The sequence below is a fragment of the Passer montanus genome, unplaced genomic scaffold (genome assembly GCF_014805655.1).
Source record: "Passer montanus isolate IOZ18808 unplaced genomic scaffold, ASM1480565v1 scaffold27, whole genome shotgun sequence".
NCBI lineage: Eukaryota > Metazoa > Chordata > Aves > Passeriformes > Passeridae > Passer > Passer montanus.
The window spans coordinates 8,527,764-8,545,835 of NW_024367372.1; the positions used below are offsets into that span (position 1 = coordinate 8,527,764).

General features: G+C 43.1%; 1 protein-coding gene across 2 annotated transcripts in view; it reads left to right on the forward strand.

Moving 5' to 3' along the window:
- The first annotated feature begins 662 nt into the window (after window positions 1-662).
- CLMN (calmin) overlaps window positions 663-18,072 on the forward strand; it is a 75,765-nt gene continuing 58,355 nt past the window's right edge. For both annotated transcript variants that reach the window (XM_039712697.1, XM_039712698.1), the window contains exon 1: window positions 663-837. In XM_039712697.1, the coding sequence (XP_039568631.1) occupies window positions 756-837 (82 nt within the window). In that variant the 5' untranslated portion in view covers window positions 663-755. The remainder of the gene's footprint in view (window positions 838-18,072) is intronic.

Below are 18,072 nucleotides of genomic sequence, written 5' to 3' on the forward strand. Positions count from 1 at the left end.
ATGTGAGAATTCACCTCAAAGGAAATTTGAGAGCCTGAACAAGACAACCAACAGCAAGCTAAATCAGAATGCAACTGTTAGTGTTTTTAACGTATAGTGGCACTGATTTCACGCCCTCGAGGAAAACCCCTCTGCTGCTCATACTTTGGTTCCTCCATTGCTGCCGTGCGTGCATGACACTTGTTCTAGGGACGGCCCTCCTCCGGTCCCCAGGTACGGCAGGAGGGCGCGGGCACACTCGGCGCTGCTCGCGGCCCCCTTCATGGGCAATGAACGCGTTTTTAGGGGAGCGCTGCGGCGGGACGGGCCGGGACGGGGGCGGCCGGAGCGGGGCGGGCCGGGCCCCTGAGGGGAGCACGGCCGGACCCCGGCCCGCTCCGCGCCGCCGCCCCCGGCCGGGCGGGCTGAGGGAGGGACGCGGCAGCGGAGGGAGGGAGGGAAGGAGGGAGGAAAGGAGGGAGGGGCGCGGGGCGGGGCGCAGCCGGCGCGGAGAGGGGCCGCCCCCCCGCCCGCTCCGCTCCGCGCCCGCCGTCGGTGCCGGTGAAGGCGGCGGTGGCGGTGCCGCCGGCTCCCGCCGCCCGCCTGGCCCCGGCCCCGCGTCCCTATGGCCGGGCAGGAGTGGGACTGGTTCCAGCGCGAGGAGCTCATCGGGCCCCCCGCCCGCTCCGCTCCGCGCCCGCCGTCGGTGCCGGTGAAGGCGGCGGTGGCGGTGCCGCCGGCTCCCGCCGCCCGCCTGGCCCCGGCCCCGCGTCCCTATGGCCGGGCAGGAGTGGGACTGGTTCCAGCGCGAGGAGCTCATCGGGCACATCAGCGACATCCGAGTGCAGAACCTCCAAGGTAAACCGACCCCCCCGCAGAAACGCCTCCCTCCGCCCCCGCGCCGCCCCGCTCCCCGGCCCCCGCTGCCTCCCGCGCCGCTCCTGCCGTCCCCGCCCGCCCCCCGCGCAGCTCCCGCAGCCCCGCGGAGCGGGGGCGGCTGCGGGGCCGCGGGAGGGGGTCGGCGGGGCCAAAGTTTCCCCCGAACGCGGCGGCGTCTGCCCGTCCGGCCGCGGAGATCCCCGGCGCTGGGGCGATAGCCGGGGACCGGGGCGCGGGGGCTCCGCCGCGCTGGGGATGCTGCGGGGGTGGCACTGTCGTGTGGCACTGTCGTGTGGCAAGCTCTTTCTCCCCCGGGCGCTGCTGCCACCCACAGCCGCCCCCGGGGCCGTCGGGGCGGGGGTTGCGCTGGGCTCGGGGGATCTGTGTCGCCGTGCCGCGGGGTCCCGGGGGCAGAGCCCGCCCGCGCACGGCCGGGGTCACTCGGCCGCGGTCCGGGCACGGCTCCGCGCCCGCACCGCCGCGACTTGAAGCGAAGCCGCTATAGGACTCAATTTGATGTATCTTCTAATATGCTACTGTTGAATAAACATGGACAGAGCTTTTGGATAAATCATCTGCGAGATGCTCTCCTATTCTGCCACAGGCTGTGCCGGCGGAAGGGATGCAAATACCTGGCTGTGAATGTAGAACGGTATCAATGTAGTAGTTCCTCCGAAGTTATGTTTGCCCCTCACCAGGTAACTCCTCGTGGCTGGAGAGGACAGCAGGATTCGATGGAAGAGGAAAAAAACAGCAGTGGTTTATGGGAGAACAACTTGTTCAATGTAACATACTGGTCCTAATCAATAGCTCACATAATACTGTGATGTGTCTTCATGTTCCATAAAAATAATAGACTTTAATCAGAGGTCGTTATCTCTTCCTGTCTGTGCATAATTATATTAAGGCACTGTCTGCTGGCAGAGCAGTACACTTGCTGGAAATTAGTTTCGGTTTGGATTGATTATAGAAGATATATAATTTATCAGAAAAGACAGTCAAATTAGCCATTCTTTCAGCTCTGGTATATTAATGCAGTTAGCTGCTGATGGGGTCACTCCTCATCATTTTGACCTGCATCATCCTAGCCTCTGAAATTCAGATTTTGAGCACAGTCAGGGCCATTGATTCCAGGTTGCATTCCCCTTGGATTTTGACAGTCTCTCGTTACATTGTAGCTCTATGTTTCTGGCTTCTGTCTCAGTCTCTTTCTATTCTCTGTGTTAACATGGCTGGCCTGCCTCTGATCTCTTGCTACTCAAAACTGTAGTCATTAAGCCAAGTTTAATCCTTAATTCATGGGCATTTTTGAGAAAGAATGCAAAAGTAATCTGTTCCTAGAAAGAGTAGTATGTTTTTGGCTTTGTCTCTCAGTCATTTGTAAGAGAATGGTTAATTTCCCTTTCTGGAACTTAAAATGCATGTGTACAGATGCACACAGCCTTATCTAAAATTCCTGTAGCTGTGTAGGAGAATGTCATCCTACAGAGCAAATTCTTTTGAATGACATTATGTTCATGAAAAAAACCTTCTGTTCTCTTCTTATCATCCAAGAGAAATTTTGAAACATATATTGATTAGCACCTTGCTTACACTATTAAATAGGTTTTTAAGAAGTTTCATGCCTCACGTGAGCTTTTATAGGGCAGAAACAACATTTGTTCTAAGGTGCTGCTCCAAAGCAAGTGATAATAGCTGTCACAAAAGATATGATTTGTAACACATAGTTCTCGCATTATCTTCTAGAGATGAAAAACATTTTACAGATGGCGAGTCTGATACTCGTGAGAGTGTGATTTTTGTCGCTTGGGAGCTTGGTGGCAGAGCATGGTGCTTCTCTTCAGAACAGTTTCTTGTAAAATAGCAGCATATGCTCTATGCTCATATGTAGTAATTAAACTTTCTTCTCCTTTATAATTCAAAATTCACTCTCTCCACTCAAAACAATGCCATCTGAACAATTGCTAGTATCATTGTCTATCAGTTGCAGAATCAATAACAGCTTTGATGTGCTAGAAAGTCAAGAGTTTGGGATGAAAAACTAGGTGAGGACAACACAGCATTTCCATCAGCACCATCAGACCCCCCCAGGGCCCTGAGGCCCAGAGCCACATGAAGGACCATGTGCAGTGGAGGTCCCTGCCTGCTGCTGCACCTCCAGCTCCTGCAGCGCTCTCTTGTAACACCAGCTGTGTTTAGAGTGTCAAGTGGATGGTTTGTCTTACTCCAGACTGCTCCCATTCAGTGGGACATCTTGCATATGTGGAGGTCCCTCCTGGTCTCTGCGGAGCCTATCATGTTAATAATAGACCCAAGAGGGAGTAAGGAGAGGATGGGAGGCAGCAGCTAAATATTTGCAGATATGAACAACACATGCAAACACTGGCATGTGTGCATGCAGGGGTGGAGACTTCTGGGCTGCTGCACAGAGCCAGAGAAATGTGAGGTGTGCAAGGCAGACAGGCAGTGCAGCCATGCTGTGTCTGAGACATCCTGCCCAGCTTGGAAGAGCTGGAAGAGCCCAAGTGCTGATGACTCAAGTGAGAAAGGGTCCCAGGCAGCCTAGCTGGTGTTAAGGTTTCTGCAGGGATCATACAGACATCTGCTGTAGTAGTTCTCCATACCCTTTCTGGCTCTGATTTAAAAAGTGAAAATTGTTTATTTCTCTTGCAAATTTCTTCATTATGTCTTAGCTAAGCTATAGAGCATTGCTGACATGAATTCTATTTGAAGATAACATATGTTGTTTCAGTCTGTTGCATCTTCCCTCTCCAGTTTGGTTGTTCCACATCCAGGAAGAATCCAAGATGCCAGTTACTGCGAAGCGTCTGCTCTCATGAAGATGCTTTTGCAGTGGTATGGTCCCACCAAACTGAGATGTAGGTGCATGTGCTGGCTGCAGAAGTAGCTTCAGGAACTGTATGTTCTGTCATGTGTGAAATTATGGCTGCTGTGGGTTTTTCAGCTCTTTCTTAGGGAGACTAAAACTGACAGCAAGGGGCGAAAATTACTAAATGGGCTGGACTTGGGGGTGGAAAAAAATAATGAGTTTAAAAATGGAATTACTTCTTGATATTTAGGTATGTAATGATGGGCTTCTATTTTCCCTTTCCACCAAGAGGTTTTCTGTTTTATTTTTTAAAAGAAGGAAGTGACATTTCAAAACTGTGTCAGCTAAGTGATGCTAAAAGCCAGGCGTAATTCTTCCATTCTCAACAGAGGTGATTTCAGAGAACAGAGCAGAAGTGACAATCTAATGGAGGAGAGGAGAGAGAAATATAAAGAAGGAATAAACACTAGTTGTGGTAATGCACAAACCAAATGCCTCCCTCCGGGTCTGTTCTAAATGCACTTAATAAACTGATACCCTCGTGCTCTTTGTTCTTTTTGTATATTTTCCATAGTGTATATTTGTATATTCTCCACATACTGAGTGAGAAAAATGGAAAGCCTGCACAGAATGTAGGAGTGCATCGTCAAGCAGGGGAATGCTCAATAATTAATTTCCTGCCAGGAGATGTTTTTTTTCCTCTTTCTTTCTTCCATTACAACACCATTGGGAACATTTTGTTACAATACAAGAATATTTTAAAATCTTCCCTACTGGAAGCTTGATTTAGGATCATCAAAAATATACTTCCTTGTGTGGTGAATTGCACTTGCTAGAAAGAAGCAACATCCTCATCCTCATTTAGATGATGGTTGTGTGCTTTGCAATAGTCTAAATGTATGCTGAGCAGTACATATCTTTCCTTACATTCTTTGGAATGAAATATGTAGAGATGAATAATTGTGTAGTCAAATGTATCATCTCTGGCAAACAAGTGCTGCTACCACAACTTTAAAATAATTGTGGTTATTTTAAAATAATGAAATAAATAATATGAACAATGTTCATTTTGTATACTTCCAATAGAGTAGATGGGCTGGGATGGTGGAACTCTGCATTTCTGCTACCTGAGGACGAGTAAAGATCCTGCTGCTCGTTATTTCACTGCTCACTCAGGGTTGATCCAGAACTCACAGAAACCTGTACATGTTTATTTAATTCCACGAAATGTTTATTCCTTGATTTCTGCAGATTTAAATATTTTCCTGAGTCTCATTCTTGTTCTGCTGAGGGGTACATGGCCTTCAAAGGTATTTGGAGGGCTGCACAGGAGTGTATTGTAGCACTGACAGAAAGAATGGAGAAGAAGAAGGATGACAGCCTGGAAGAAAGAACCTGAACAATACCAGCCCCATTGGGTCCCCTTCCTTGCCATAGTCTGTACCTCTAGGTGGATCACTCAGTCATAAAATCCCAGCACTCTGATTTTGCTTGACTTCCTGTTTGGATCCATGAGATCTAGACTTCACAAGCTTTGGACAGTAGCAGTAACTATAATTGTCACTAACATAAATCTCAGCATCTTATGAGGTAACAGATTCTTCAGCCTCTGTCTCAAGAATTAATACAAATGCCTAACTCACACAAGTTAGCTCTGGCAGTGAGAAAATCTATATATCTTTACTTTGTGGGGGCTTGAGCATCACTGATGGATGACCAAAGGCAGGTGCTATAGTCAGTCTTGAAAATGTTTCTCTCTGTACTTTTCTTTTTATTTATGTATGAGGCCTATTTTTAATGACTTTTGCACTGAACTACAGAGAGTAATAATTTTCCTTTAATTACAAGATACAGCAGCATTCAAGTTGTTTGCTGTAGTTTGACATGCTTTTCAAATACATGGAAATTTCACAAGTAGAAGGAAACCTTTTTAATGTTTCCTTTCATTCTGACAAAAGTAAGGTGCTGTAACTGTTCATTACTTTAACTCTTCTATAACTTGTCACTATACTCAGCAGGATTTCATCGTCCTGGAGACATGTTCATTTAGTGGAGATCTTTGTAGATTCAGGTGATATTTGGAAAGATTAAATTGACTGGAGAACCTTAGGCAAAGCACTGTACAACTACAAAGTGATCCTATTCTATATAAAAGTGAATTTAAAGGGGCCTGAGAATTATAAATGTGAACCCCCAAAATAAAGTTTCAGATCCAGGTATAAGAAGCCATAGTTAATGCTGGAAATCCAAGTGTCCTCATGGGCATGGTCTGTGTAAGGGCAGTCTCATACCTGACAGTATCTGTCAGCCATGGAGGGAAGACTTACCTGCTCCAGATGGAGGAAACCCTGGCACTGAAATAAAGGAGCAGCAAGAGGTGAGACAAATGCAGATTGCATGTTTCAGCATGCAATTTTAGCAAGGTTAATGCCTAATTTCTCTAACAAATTAGAAGTCTGGGCTCTCTGTCCCATTGAATGGATGAAATGACACCAAATTCAAATCATGCCCAGTAGCTCCACAGTCACATGAGCTCACTGGTGTACTCACACTTTGTCTTAAGAGAGACTCTGTTTGGCAGCTGCATGGACCTGACTTGAGGCGTGGGGTTGATGTGCTGTCACTTGCCAACATCACCTTCTCTGCCTTTCCTGGGTGAGCTGTTGTTCAAGTGCTGACCAGTCTCAGCATTAGGAGAGCTGGTGAGACCTCAGATCATATCACTTGCCTGAAGTCATAGTTTGAAAATGACAGTCTTCAAAACACTGTGGTAAAACTAGTGATGATTTAAAAATATCATGGACTTCTCATAGTTCTCCTGCGTGTTTTTTATTTTGCCCACTTGACTTGGACAGAAATTCAAATTATTTTCTTTGTCCTAAGGACAGTTTCAAGGTTATGTCACTTGCCTTCTGAAGAATGTGTAGCATTTATTTTGAAAATATTACAAAGAGATTACTTGATTTCCTTTTTAACTTCTAAAGACAGACTTCTGTTGGACTAGAAGAAGCAACCTTGGGCATTTTGGCTTGTCAGGGTCCATTTAGACATTATTTGTTTATGTCCTAAGTTGTTGAACCTTACTGTTGTTTCAGTATGATTCTTAAGGGCATATGTCTAAAGGGAAAGAGCCAAATATCTGTCTTGTCATGTAGAAGTCAAAATGATCTCAAAAATGTATTCAGGAGTAGAAATTACCAAATAGGCAGTGAGAAGTATGTCAGTGCTGGGGTGGTGAAGGGCATCACAGCACCTTATAAGAAATAAGTGTCTTTTTCTACATATTTCTGTACCTGTTATTCTATTTTTATATCTCCCTAACCAGTTAAATACAGGGACTGTAGGTGGAGGATTGCAGGATGAATTTTACTTCATTATAATTGCTGCAAATTTCTGTGCAAAGAGCTGAGCTGTATTTTAGCTGTAGTTTGAGGCTGTATAGCCATGAACAAAAGTTTAAATTGGCATCTTCTAGGGATGGTTGTAATAGCAACAGCCTGGATAGCTACAGAGTGAATGAATGTGGACCTGTAAGCTTTAAGCAGAGGATTTCTTTATAACACCAGAAATCCCACTGAATCTGAATAGATGTTATCAAAAACACTTAAAAGATAATTCTAATCCTGTGCCCATTACTTAATTTGATAGCATGATTCAAGACATATTTGTTATAATAATGTAACACTTTGAGGGATTCTATTAATTTTCCACTAATTAATTTCAGACATAAATTAAAATGTATTTTATGCCATAGTATCTTGAAAGTTACTTCTGATGTTGATCAATGTAATTTAGACTGAGTGTATTTGTGAAGAATGAGTTACCTTATTTTTTATACTTTTAATATTAGCATCTCTTACTGTTAGTAGTCAGAAATGAGACCTTTCTAGACTTTCTAGCAAATCTAGTGTTGATTTACTTCATTATGTTTTTCCTCTTTTTGTAGTGTAATTGGTAATACAGCTCCAGTTGTTTACAAAATAAATGTTCATTAAATATGTTGTCACGGAGTTCATTTTAAAAACAAAGATTTATATACCATTCCTTTTTATATTTAATGCAGTCATCCTTTTGGATCTTCATTTTATTACAATTATGACCGTGGAGATGAGTGCATTTTGTAGTGTCCAAAGCTGCTCTTATGTAGTGTCCATTTCCAGGAAACACATCTGTTTAAATGCTCCATATGTCTGAATTCCTCTTGAGCCCTGCTGAGGTCAGAGATGCTTTACCCATACCCAAGGAATGGCCCAGATCCATTTTTACTCTTCCAGCCTGCTTTTCCTAAGTTTTCTTCAAGGGATGCACATAACAGTGCGCTGAACCCCGTGATGATTGGGAGGCCATGTGTTATTCATATGTTGTGAGAGCCATATCACAGCCTGAAGTGTCCATTTCACAGGACTCCAGCTGAAGCTCTGAACTGCAGCCAAGGCAGAGGGAGCAGTTATGTGCACAGGCTGTCTTTCTGTTGTGCACTGATGGCCAGAGAGAAGTACTTTGCCATTTTGTTTCAGTCCTTCTGAAGAACCCCCTAACGTATGTCAGTAGGTGTTTGGTGTATGCAGTCAGGGTAGTTCACAACTGAGGGCTGATTGTGCTTCTCTTGGCTCAGTGAGAAATAGGAAGGGCAAGAGAGACCTGGCTCTGTGACAAATGAAAGCAGTGCCAGTGAAGATAACTTAAATCTGATCCTTCGTATGACTGCATCTGGACACATGATTAAAGTTTTCTGGTTCTTACTGATGTTCATGATAAACATGAACTGCAGCTGTAACTTAATAAAGATATAGCATTTATAAATAACATAGTATGAAATGTCCACTTCAGACTTATTGTCTTAAATACAAGGAATGAAACATAAATCTGTCTGGGCTGTTTGCCCAGGAAGAGTAACAAGGCAAACAGAAGCAGGCCCATGTGGAAGAGTGCTCCTCAAAAACCTAGATAGTGAGGGAGGGACTGTGGCCAGTATTTGCATGTCATACTTAAACTTGGTGAGACATAAAAATCCTGCCCGAATGAGAAGATGATCTTTCAGAGATGAAATTCCCATTGACTCTCCCTTTTTGATAAGGTACTCCCTAGGCTTATTTCTGGTACAAAACTGTGATTCCAAGAGTAACTGGTAAAAGCAGCTGGGAAACATTTGGACCCTCTCCTTGTTCTCAGGTTTCAGACTGTGGAGGGGACTTCCTGGCCCGATGATTAGTGCCACTGAACAACATTTAGTTCCCGTTGCTCTCTCTTTTTTTTTTTTTTTTTTTTTTTTTTTTTTTTTTTTTTTTTTTTGGTTGGTTGTTGTTGTTTTGTTTGTTTGTTTGCTTGGGTTTTTTTTTTTTAAGATCCCTCTGGATACAGGACAAAGGGTGATTTGAAGTTTTAGACTCTTGCCTGAGGTGTGTTTCTTCCTGTTATAGAGAAAAAAAGTTGTTAAGGAGTTGATGTTGGTTAAAAGAACTTGTGCTCGGTCTTCTTGCAGAAGTTGCTTGGTTATTGACATTGGAAAGAAGAGAGAGTATGAATTTTTACTGGCTAAACTGCATTTCTTCTTGTGAAGGTAGACAGTCTTTTTGACGTACTAAGTGTTGGCCTTTCAAGACTTCAAAACATTATGTGTTTCCTTATCCTTACCAGAAGGATTAAAGAACATAGGAGGTTTTCATTCAAACTGTGTGTATGAAGAGAGGAAGCACCATGTTCTGGTTGCTAGAACAGCTAGCTGTAAAATCCTTGGTCTAAGCTGCAGCTGACAGTATCAGTCATCATGAGTTTATTTTAATTTAAAAATTTGAAGGTTGCACCAGTGTGACTCCTATGAAGCCAGGAAGTGGTGGATGGGCTGACCCTGGTGATGGGAGCCCATTTCTGCAGGAGAAGGATGGTGCACGCTTCCTGTCCACACCCAGCCAAGAGGGGTATTCTCAGGTGCTGAGAGATACCAGTGTAGCTGAGGAGGCCTGGGAAGCTGATATCCATCTGTCTCAAAACTGGAAACTAATTAATGCAGCAAGTTATATTCAGATTTTGTTTTAGCTGGTCAGATCTTAGTACTTTTAAAGTCCTTGACACCCTTTAATTTTGGGAAAGGTCAAAACATGATTTTATTGCCCATCCCACAGATGGCTCTAGAGCAATGTTTTTTTCATGCAGGATCTCAGCTTTTTTCATGCACAGTGAGTCCTTTGCTTTCATGTTGAGGCTGATTATGAAAGCCAGTTGCAGAAGCAGTCTGGATGCCCACAGCAAGCGCTGATGAGACCCCCTTGCTGCGTCACTCAAGCCAGTAAACAGCTTTGCCATTTAGGCACTTAATTATGAACTGGATGTTCACTTGACCTCTTATATTCTCATTTCACTAATGAACCAAAGCTTAGGAAGAGTGACTGACTTCAGAGCTGCAGCAGTTTGGGCTCTTTGAGCCAAAGTTTCCACTCATTTAATTTATCATACTAATGATCAGTTTTGGAGCCTAAACACAAGAGCTGCATGGAAAGTACAGCGTAATGTGCTAATGTGATGGCCACATGACAGAAAGATTGGTGGGGGCTACCCACTTCTTCTTGGCTTTCTGGTCCTGCTACACATGTGTATTCTTGCATGCAGCATCCTTAAAGAATGAAGGGGCTGTTATGGATGTGGAAGTAACATTTAGGAATTCTGGTTTTACAGAGAGGGTCCAAACTTGAGTTCTGGTACTCAGAGAATATTGATGCCCATAGGCTTTTTTTCTTACTGCTTTGTGTTTGTCTTAACTGAAACTGAAATGTATTCCTACTGCATTCTAGCAGGGATTTATTTCTATTTTTTTAGTGTTTGGGTGTCTCATGGTTTTAATGTATTTCTCTAGATGACACCCTTAAGTTAGGCTTGAGGATGAAAGACACATGAAAGCCAGAGGATTGATTTAAGTTACCCAGAGAGTCTAATGACATGCTTTTCTATGTATGAACATGGAAAATTTTGGTGAAGCAGGCCTTGAATCTTGGTATTCTCTTTTCAAGGTGATCATTGGAAGGACCTGACCAAATTCCTTTCTTCACATTTTCTTCTCTCCTTCACAGTGTTACAGCAAAAGATAACAATGTCCGCTAACAATTCCCATGACATATATACTGCCTTCTCCATAGTAAACCTTTACAGCTGATAATTACCATGAAGCTATGGACCCATCTTTCACCCCAGTATGTGGTGTTCTCATGTTTGGTGGCAGGTGGTTCCCCTCTGGGTTTGCATGTGCTTGTTGTGCAGGGCACACCACTTGGTGTGAAGGTTAACTGCAATCAGATTTCAGTTTGGCTTGACTTGGGGTTTTTTAAATGAAAGAAGAACAAAATGTTTGTAGAATGGAATAAAACCTGCTTTGTTCTACTTTTTCCCCATTTGTGAAGATGTATTTTTTGATGTCTCATTTTGGTCATCTCTGTGAGTTACTAGTTATCATCTTCAGGTAGAAACTTTTTTTTCCTTCAACGGCTTTGGAGTTACCTCAGTTAAGATCCAAATTAGCTGTGCTCTCTCTGGCCCTTTGTACTATGCTTTCAGTTCACTGAGTTTGTTCCAGAAGTTTTGTTTATTTTGTTTTGAGTATGTGTTTCTAGAAAGAAGATGAAGTAAAGCTGGGGAAGGAAGAAAACTTCCTGCTAGATGGAAGAGGGTAATTAATGATGAACATCTCCAGGAACTATAATTTGTTTTCTTTGAGAGATGTATGCTAATAAAAGCTTTCTGCTTGCATGCATAAATGAATCAGATTAAATTTTGTCCCAGCATGAACTTGCTGTCAACTCATGCTATTCAGTTCTCAGAATCATCCAAATGTTATTTTAACAGAGAGCAGTGCTATATCCATTGCCCTGAAACCCTGTCTGCCTTGTGCACAGGTCTGAAAGAGCTCGGTGGAGTACAGAGGAAGACTAAGGAAGAGCTTGCAAGGGCATGGAAGAGGCATTTTAATCTTGTGTGAATGTAGGGAAGTATGTGTGTCTGCCCTGGATCATCACAGGAATATGTTCTGCCAGCAAAAGAAATCAGAGAGTTAATAAAAACAAAATTAGAAATAGGACAGCAATCAGATTCTGTATTTTCTTACTGCAAAGGTCATAGAGGAATGAGGCAATTAATTGCCTAACCTTTAGAAGTGGTTTATAATGGAAGCTCTGCGATATCTGAGAGCATAATCTGCCTTGAATTGAAGCAAGTTGCAGCTGGTGTATTGTGGAGTTATAGCTTGATATATAAGCCATTCTGACCTTCTCCTGGAAGATTCCTTTCCTTCTTTGTTCTCTATTCCCAGTTTCTCCAGCTCTTTGGTGTTTGTTTGGCCATCTCCATCTAGGCTTGGTTTCATTGCACGAGCAGAGGAAAGCATTACTCTTTTAGTCTCATTCTTAGAGATGAGTTATTAAGAGGAATGAATAAATTACAGGTGCTTTGCTGGGCACCTTCCCTCCAACTTCTCAATCTTTTTTCCGCCAGAGCATGGGAAGTGCTGAGGCCTGGAAAGTCCTGGAATAGCCCTGAGTCTTCCCTGGGCAGGTTTTTCCCACTGCACACGGGCTCTGGCTTGCGATCAGTGTGTAGGAGGTGATCCATCACTTAAGGCTTCTTTGGGAACCCCAAAGAACAATAATATCCTGTTGACTAGGATTTTACTATTTATATCCATCAGCTGAGCAGCCACCTCCTCTGTCTGCTCCTTAGTTACCACTCTGTAAATCTGTCTTTGGACCACATTGTCTGCTGCACGGTTGATAACATGATTTTTCATTTCAAGATGAATTTGCTTGAGACACTTAGAAGAGCAAATGCATCAATGAAGAAAGGCATCAGCATTTGTTGTTTTGTTAACCTGTTCACTTGTTGGACATCAGACAAAGACTGGCAGGAAACCAACCTAAAAAAAAAGGGCTTTCATTAGGAAACAGTACAACAATAAAAGGAAAACAATCAGTTCCCTTATAGGTATCTGACTGTGAAGAAGTGCTGACATACACCTGTCAGATTAAAGACTGAATCCTGCCACCCACATACTGTCCTGGCAGTTTATTTATTTCTTTTTTTTTTTCCACTCTTCTTTTTTTCTGCAGCTTTTCAGTCTTCTTGAGTAGAAAAGATATCAGTTTCTTCCGGAAAAAACCCTTCCCTGGCTTTGAAACATAAGGAAAAAACTGTCAAATTTAGCCTGTTATTTTCTAGGCTGTTTTTTCAAAGGTGAGCTTTTAAAGAGAAGCTGTACAATTTACTTTGAAGAGAAAAAAATACAGTCTAACCTGGGGGAGTCAGCTAGAGTGAATTGAAAATAAAGCAATTATTTCACTGCAAGCTTTTTTGAAGATTTTTGAGGCTCTTATCAGAAAAGAAAGTGTGCTAATAATGGAACTTAGTTACAAAATCCAGCTGCTTTTGTTCCAGTATGGATAAATCTGTGGACAGAGGAGGTTAAACCAGATCTGAATCAGAAGGGGTCATTGCTCCTCCTTGGAGCTAATTTTAAGGGTTTGAATGTGGAACACTTAGTTCTGTAATTTTGCTTTTGCGTTATCCTGCATGACCAGAGTGCGGTTCTTTTCTGAAGACCTCTCTACTATATCCACCAAGGAGGCACCATATAGCTCTTGGATTTTTGTTCCTTCTTTTCTGCACTTTGGAATGCGATGGTTCTGCCTACCTCCCTGCTCCTGTGCTGTCACTCCCCAGCTCTGCCTTTTGAGGTTTTCCAATGCATATATGTCCTTCTTGTTAAAGTACTGCAAGAAAAATGTATGGCAAGTTCAGCACTTCAGAGTGAATTAGAAATACTCAGAGAAACCAGTATATTTTCTGAAACCATTTTTTAATTATAGTGAAAGCTTTGTGCTTATAGAAAGTTTGGAGTATTTTTGGTACCATCTGGACACCTAAGCTTGGACAACAAATCACTTTTGACATAATGACGACAGTGTATAATACTGTGTTCTTCTAACCCATGTCTCATTAATGTGGAAGCACATGGATTTTCCTGCAAAATGTGGATTCACCATCTGTGCTAGTATTCTTTGCATGAAGTGAAAGCCTGTTCTTTGTGTTGTGATTGCAATGGACCCATTCTGCTTTTACTGCCTTCTCTCTTGGACCAAATGGATAGGTCACAGAACAAAATACATCTCACCAAATGCAACCAAACACTACTTACTGCTAATGCTTACTTACCTTACATCCAGTGTGGGAGCTACCAACGTTTGTTAAAGGTGGAACTCACAGATTAAGTGACATTTTTCTGGTGTTCCCACTTTCACTTCTTTATGCTTTGACATTCATTGGCTTATTTGGGCTGGAACCTCTAGACTTTGGGAAACTGTGAATTCCTTGTATGCCCCTTGTAGATGTCAAACCCCAAGGGACAGTAGCATTAAGAGATAAAATGTTACAGGCAGGTTTATAGAGAGAGTTGCCCATTAAGTGTGTTGCAGCTTGGTTTGAATCATGTTGCACTTCAGTTATAAAGTAGCTTGGAGGTTTTTTGCCTACAGAGCTAGGAATGGTGTTTTAGTCTGACCGAAGGCTAGGGATCCTCAGCTTCACTGTACTTCACCACTGATGTCTGAACTGCTATTTAAATTCTCCTGCCTTCATTGTGACTTTTTATATTTATGGAATAATAGTTAAGGTTCTTATATAGAAGGTATTGCAAACAATCTGTCTTTTTACCATTATGTAATTTGAAGTATTAAAAAAAAAAAGTGTTTTATACGCTCTGAAACTTTATACCACTAACTGACAGCTTCATTCATACTCACAAGCTGGTACTGATGGTTCCCCCATGAAACCTGTCAAGCCCAGGGATCTTTCATCATCTTATTCTTCCTTTATCTCTGTCAAGTTCTTTTTTTTTTCATACCCTTGGCACTGAGAAATAGATGGAACTTCTCTATGTAATAAAAGAAGTATATTAGCAGTAAAAATTTAATCTGCTTCCGTAAATTAATTGATGTATTATGACTGAGCAAAGTACAATTAAGGGACAGATTCTATTCTCTTGTGCTTTCAGTAGTTTTACTTCTGCAATCTCATGAAAATAAGTTGCTTTATGGAAGATACAGATCTGTGTTTTATTAATGAGGATTTATGGCAAATTTGATACATCAGTAAATAATACCAAAGGGGCAGGAAAGGGAAAAAAAAGAAAAGGATTTTTTTGTGGATGGATTCAGAGTATCAGTTGGGGGGTTAGACTTCTCTAAGGACACTGTGAGGGAAGACAGTTAAAACAGGACAGAAAGAAGATGCTGGGGCTGGAAGGGGACTGAAGGGGCTGGAAGCTGGACAAGGTGATCTAGAAGGAAGGTGTCTGATCCCTATGCTTTGGGGCCAAGTCCATATTTCTTCAGACACAGCAAATTACTCACTGGATTCGGTAACAAATTTGAAACAGCAATAGCAAAGCCTTTCTTAGGTCCTTAGGGCAAAATTCTGGTGAGGTTTAACAAAGAAGAGCAGTGGCTGGTGGTGGTCAGCAGGATATTATCACAGAATTGGCTGGAGTAGTGTTTTCTGAAATGAGAGAATATCAGTAGGAGAGACTTGAACATGTAGGTAGACAAAATCCTATGATTTTGCCTGCTGGGATGAAAAAATCCAAAGCTGCTCATTGGGAACGTGGAGGAGGAGGTAGTTATAGGAACCTAAAAGATTTTGATGCTTTGTTCATGACTTAAATCCACCAAACCATGTACTTGGGCATACCTCTGTAACTATAAGCTATTAAGCTTGCCTTCATCCTTCCTACTTGCCATATGAATTTCTTTGCCTGCAGCTGGGATCTGATCTTGCACCCACTGAATTTTTTGCCATCGAGCTCAGTGAGGCTAAATCTGGCTGCTGCAGTGGGGGAACTGCTCATCTCTGCCTGTCTCACGTGCACAGCGTTTCATGCTAAGGCTCTGAGCACACAGCGAGGGTCCTCCAAGGGCTGCAGAGTGGCTGGAGCCAGTTTATATAAATGTATCTGCCTGCAGTTCAAAAACCTGAATGCACAGAGCTACATACCAGAATTACATCTAGATCCTCGGATCAGCCTGATATCCCATACGCTTGTTCTGGGTTGGCATGTTTCCAGGTGAGCCAGCAGCACACCTGTGCAAGAGGGGTGCTGTGGAACCCCTGGCTGGATGCTGCAATGCTTCATGCAGTCATGGCTGTAGGAGTCATTCTTATGGCTTCTGGCCTCTTTCTCGGCAAAGCAATTAGCAAGTCCGAAAGGTCTTGCCTCAAGGCTTTCACAAACCATGAATTATGCATTTTATTCTGTGTCCTGCTTTTCCTTTCTCTAACATGCTCTTTCTGATCATGTAATGTCTTATTTTGCCCTCACATAAAATCTGACAGCCTGCTGCCTAGAGCAGGGGCACAGGAAAGACTTTTTGTCATCTATTTCCAACATACAACTTCTTTAGTTGGTTGGCTGGTTGATTTTTTTTTCAGGTGGTGTTCATGAAAGAAAGTGCTTGTTGCAGACAATGATATCTTCAGGCTATTTAGTGCCTTCCCTTCTGAGAGCAATACCAATCTGCAGGGCAATCAGCAGCAACAGCTGCTGCCCACCTGCCACCATTAAAACACAGGTTCAGAGTTTATTTACAGCACCATGGAGCCATAAACGTGGCCACTGCCACTCTGGTCTGGTGCAGCTAAGGAATAACAGAGGTTGTGTCAACAAAAGTTGACACAAAACAAAAGTTGACATTAACAAAAGTTAATGAGAGTTAACTTTCCTGAAAGCCAGCCTGGATGTAATGGTTCCCCTGAAGAATGAAGGGGGCTCTGCCTCAGCTGCTCATAGCTAAATGTGAACTGAATTAAGGATACTTTTTTCCTCTGCTGGTGTTCTACATGAGGCAAGGTGTTAGCAGTGAGGATCCTCCATTGCATGCTTGAAGTCGACCCAAGTCCTGACAACAGAAGTGGGTGCGGAGAAAGCAGTGGGTGTCTGAATGCAGAGTTGGGCCAAGCATGTGCTTTGTACCAGGATCAATACTGGTGGAGCTGGGCTCATTCTGAGGTGTTGGTGCTGGAAGCTGTGCTGGGAAGGGCAGGCAGAGGAGTGCTTTAGCTGCTGAGCACAGAGCCCTGTCCTGCTCAGAGCCTGTCCCTCAGGCTCATTTGTCTGTAGTTCAGGTTTTTGCTTTTGACATCGCCTTGAGGCAGGGAGGAGGAGTTGTGTGGCTACTCTAAACAAAAATAGGCTAGGAATTAATTTCAAGAGTATTTTCATGCTCTTCTGTCTCAACAAGAAGCTCGCTGGGGATGCCTGAGCTGCTGTTAATAACAAGGATGCTGGAAAGTGACCACGTTTGGGTATGTTTACTCTACAGCTGACAAAGCAGGGTTATATACTTAATAGCTATATACCTATAGTGGTTCCTGTAAGCAGTTTATTAGGCCTCTCCAGACGTTGAGGGTGCTCCAGGGAAAATGCCTACATGGCCCCTTAGCTATACATTACCTGTTCATCTGCTGATCCATGGGATGCAATTATTCCTCCAGGCTCACAGAAAATGCTCTCCTAATTCAGTGCCATGGCAGTGAGTGTGGAATGAAAGATGACTTTCAGCCACTTCAGGAGCTTGCTGCTGCCTCCTCTCAGGAGTCCCCAAGGAATCCTGCATGCCTGCAAGGGAGCCAGCTTGTTTCTCAAATCAGTTATTTGGGCTACAGACCCACCCACTCTAGATGGTAATTCTGGGCAGTGTCAGCTGGAAGGTAATTTGGTCCCAAGGCCCATCGTTTTGCTGCTGGGGATTCTCCATGGAAGCTGGGATTGCAGCATGTGGGGGTGGGGGAACTCAGAGATTCAAAGGCTGTGCTGGCCAAATTACACAAGCTGTGTTTTCCAGTACCAGTGTTCTCATGCTTTCTTGGCCCTCTTGCACTGAAAATCTTGTTCAGTTAACAAAATCAATTATAAGCTGAGGCTGCTCTTGGACTTCTAGTAAACATAAAATATAATTGTTAGGATGAGAAATATTTGAGTAGTGAATTTAGTGCCATGTATAAGCAAGCCAAGCTTTGTAGGGAGAGGTAATGCTTTTTTTTAGGGTGCCTGATAAGTTACTTTGTTGTTTTTCCTGATCCTGTTTGTTGGCCTAATAAAAGCTCCCACCTCACCTCAGACTTTTTTTGGTGGCCTGCTTATCTGAGCCTCAGAAATCAATGACATTGGCCTAGTGCAAGTGGTCATGTTTCCAGGCTGGACTATGAAGCAAACAAATAAATGCAATGTTGATTTATATAAACCCGGTTCATTTATTGTCATGCTTATATTGCTTTTTTAAAATCTAATTTGTGACCATTAAGAAAAAAACTTAAGTTCTTTCATTTTTACAGGGTAATCTCTTGAATCAATA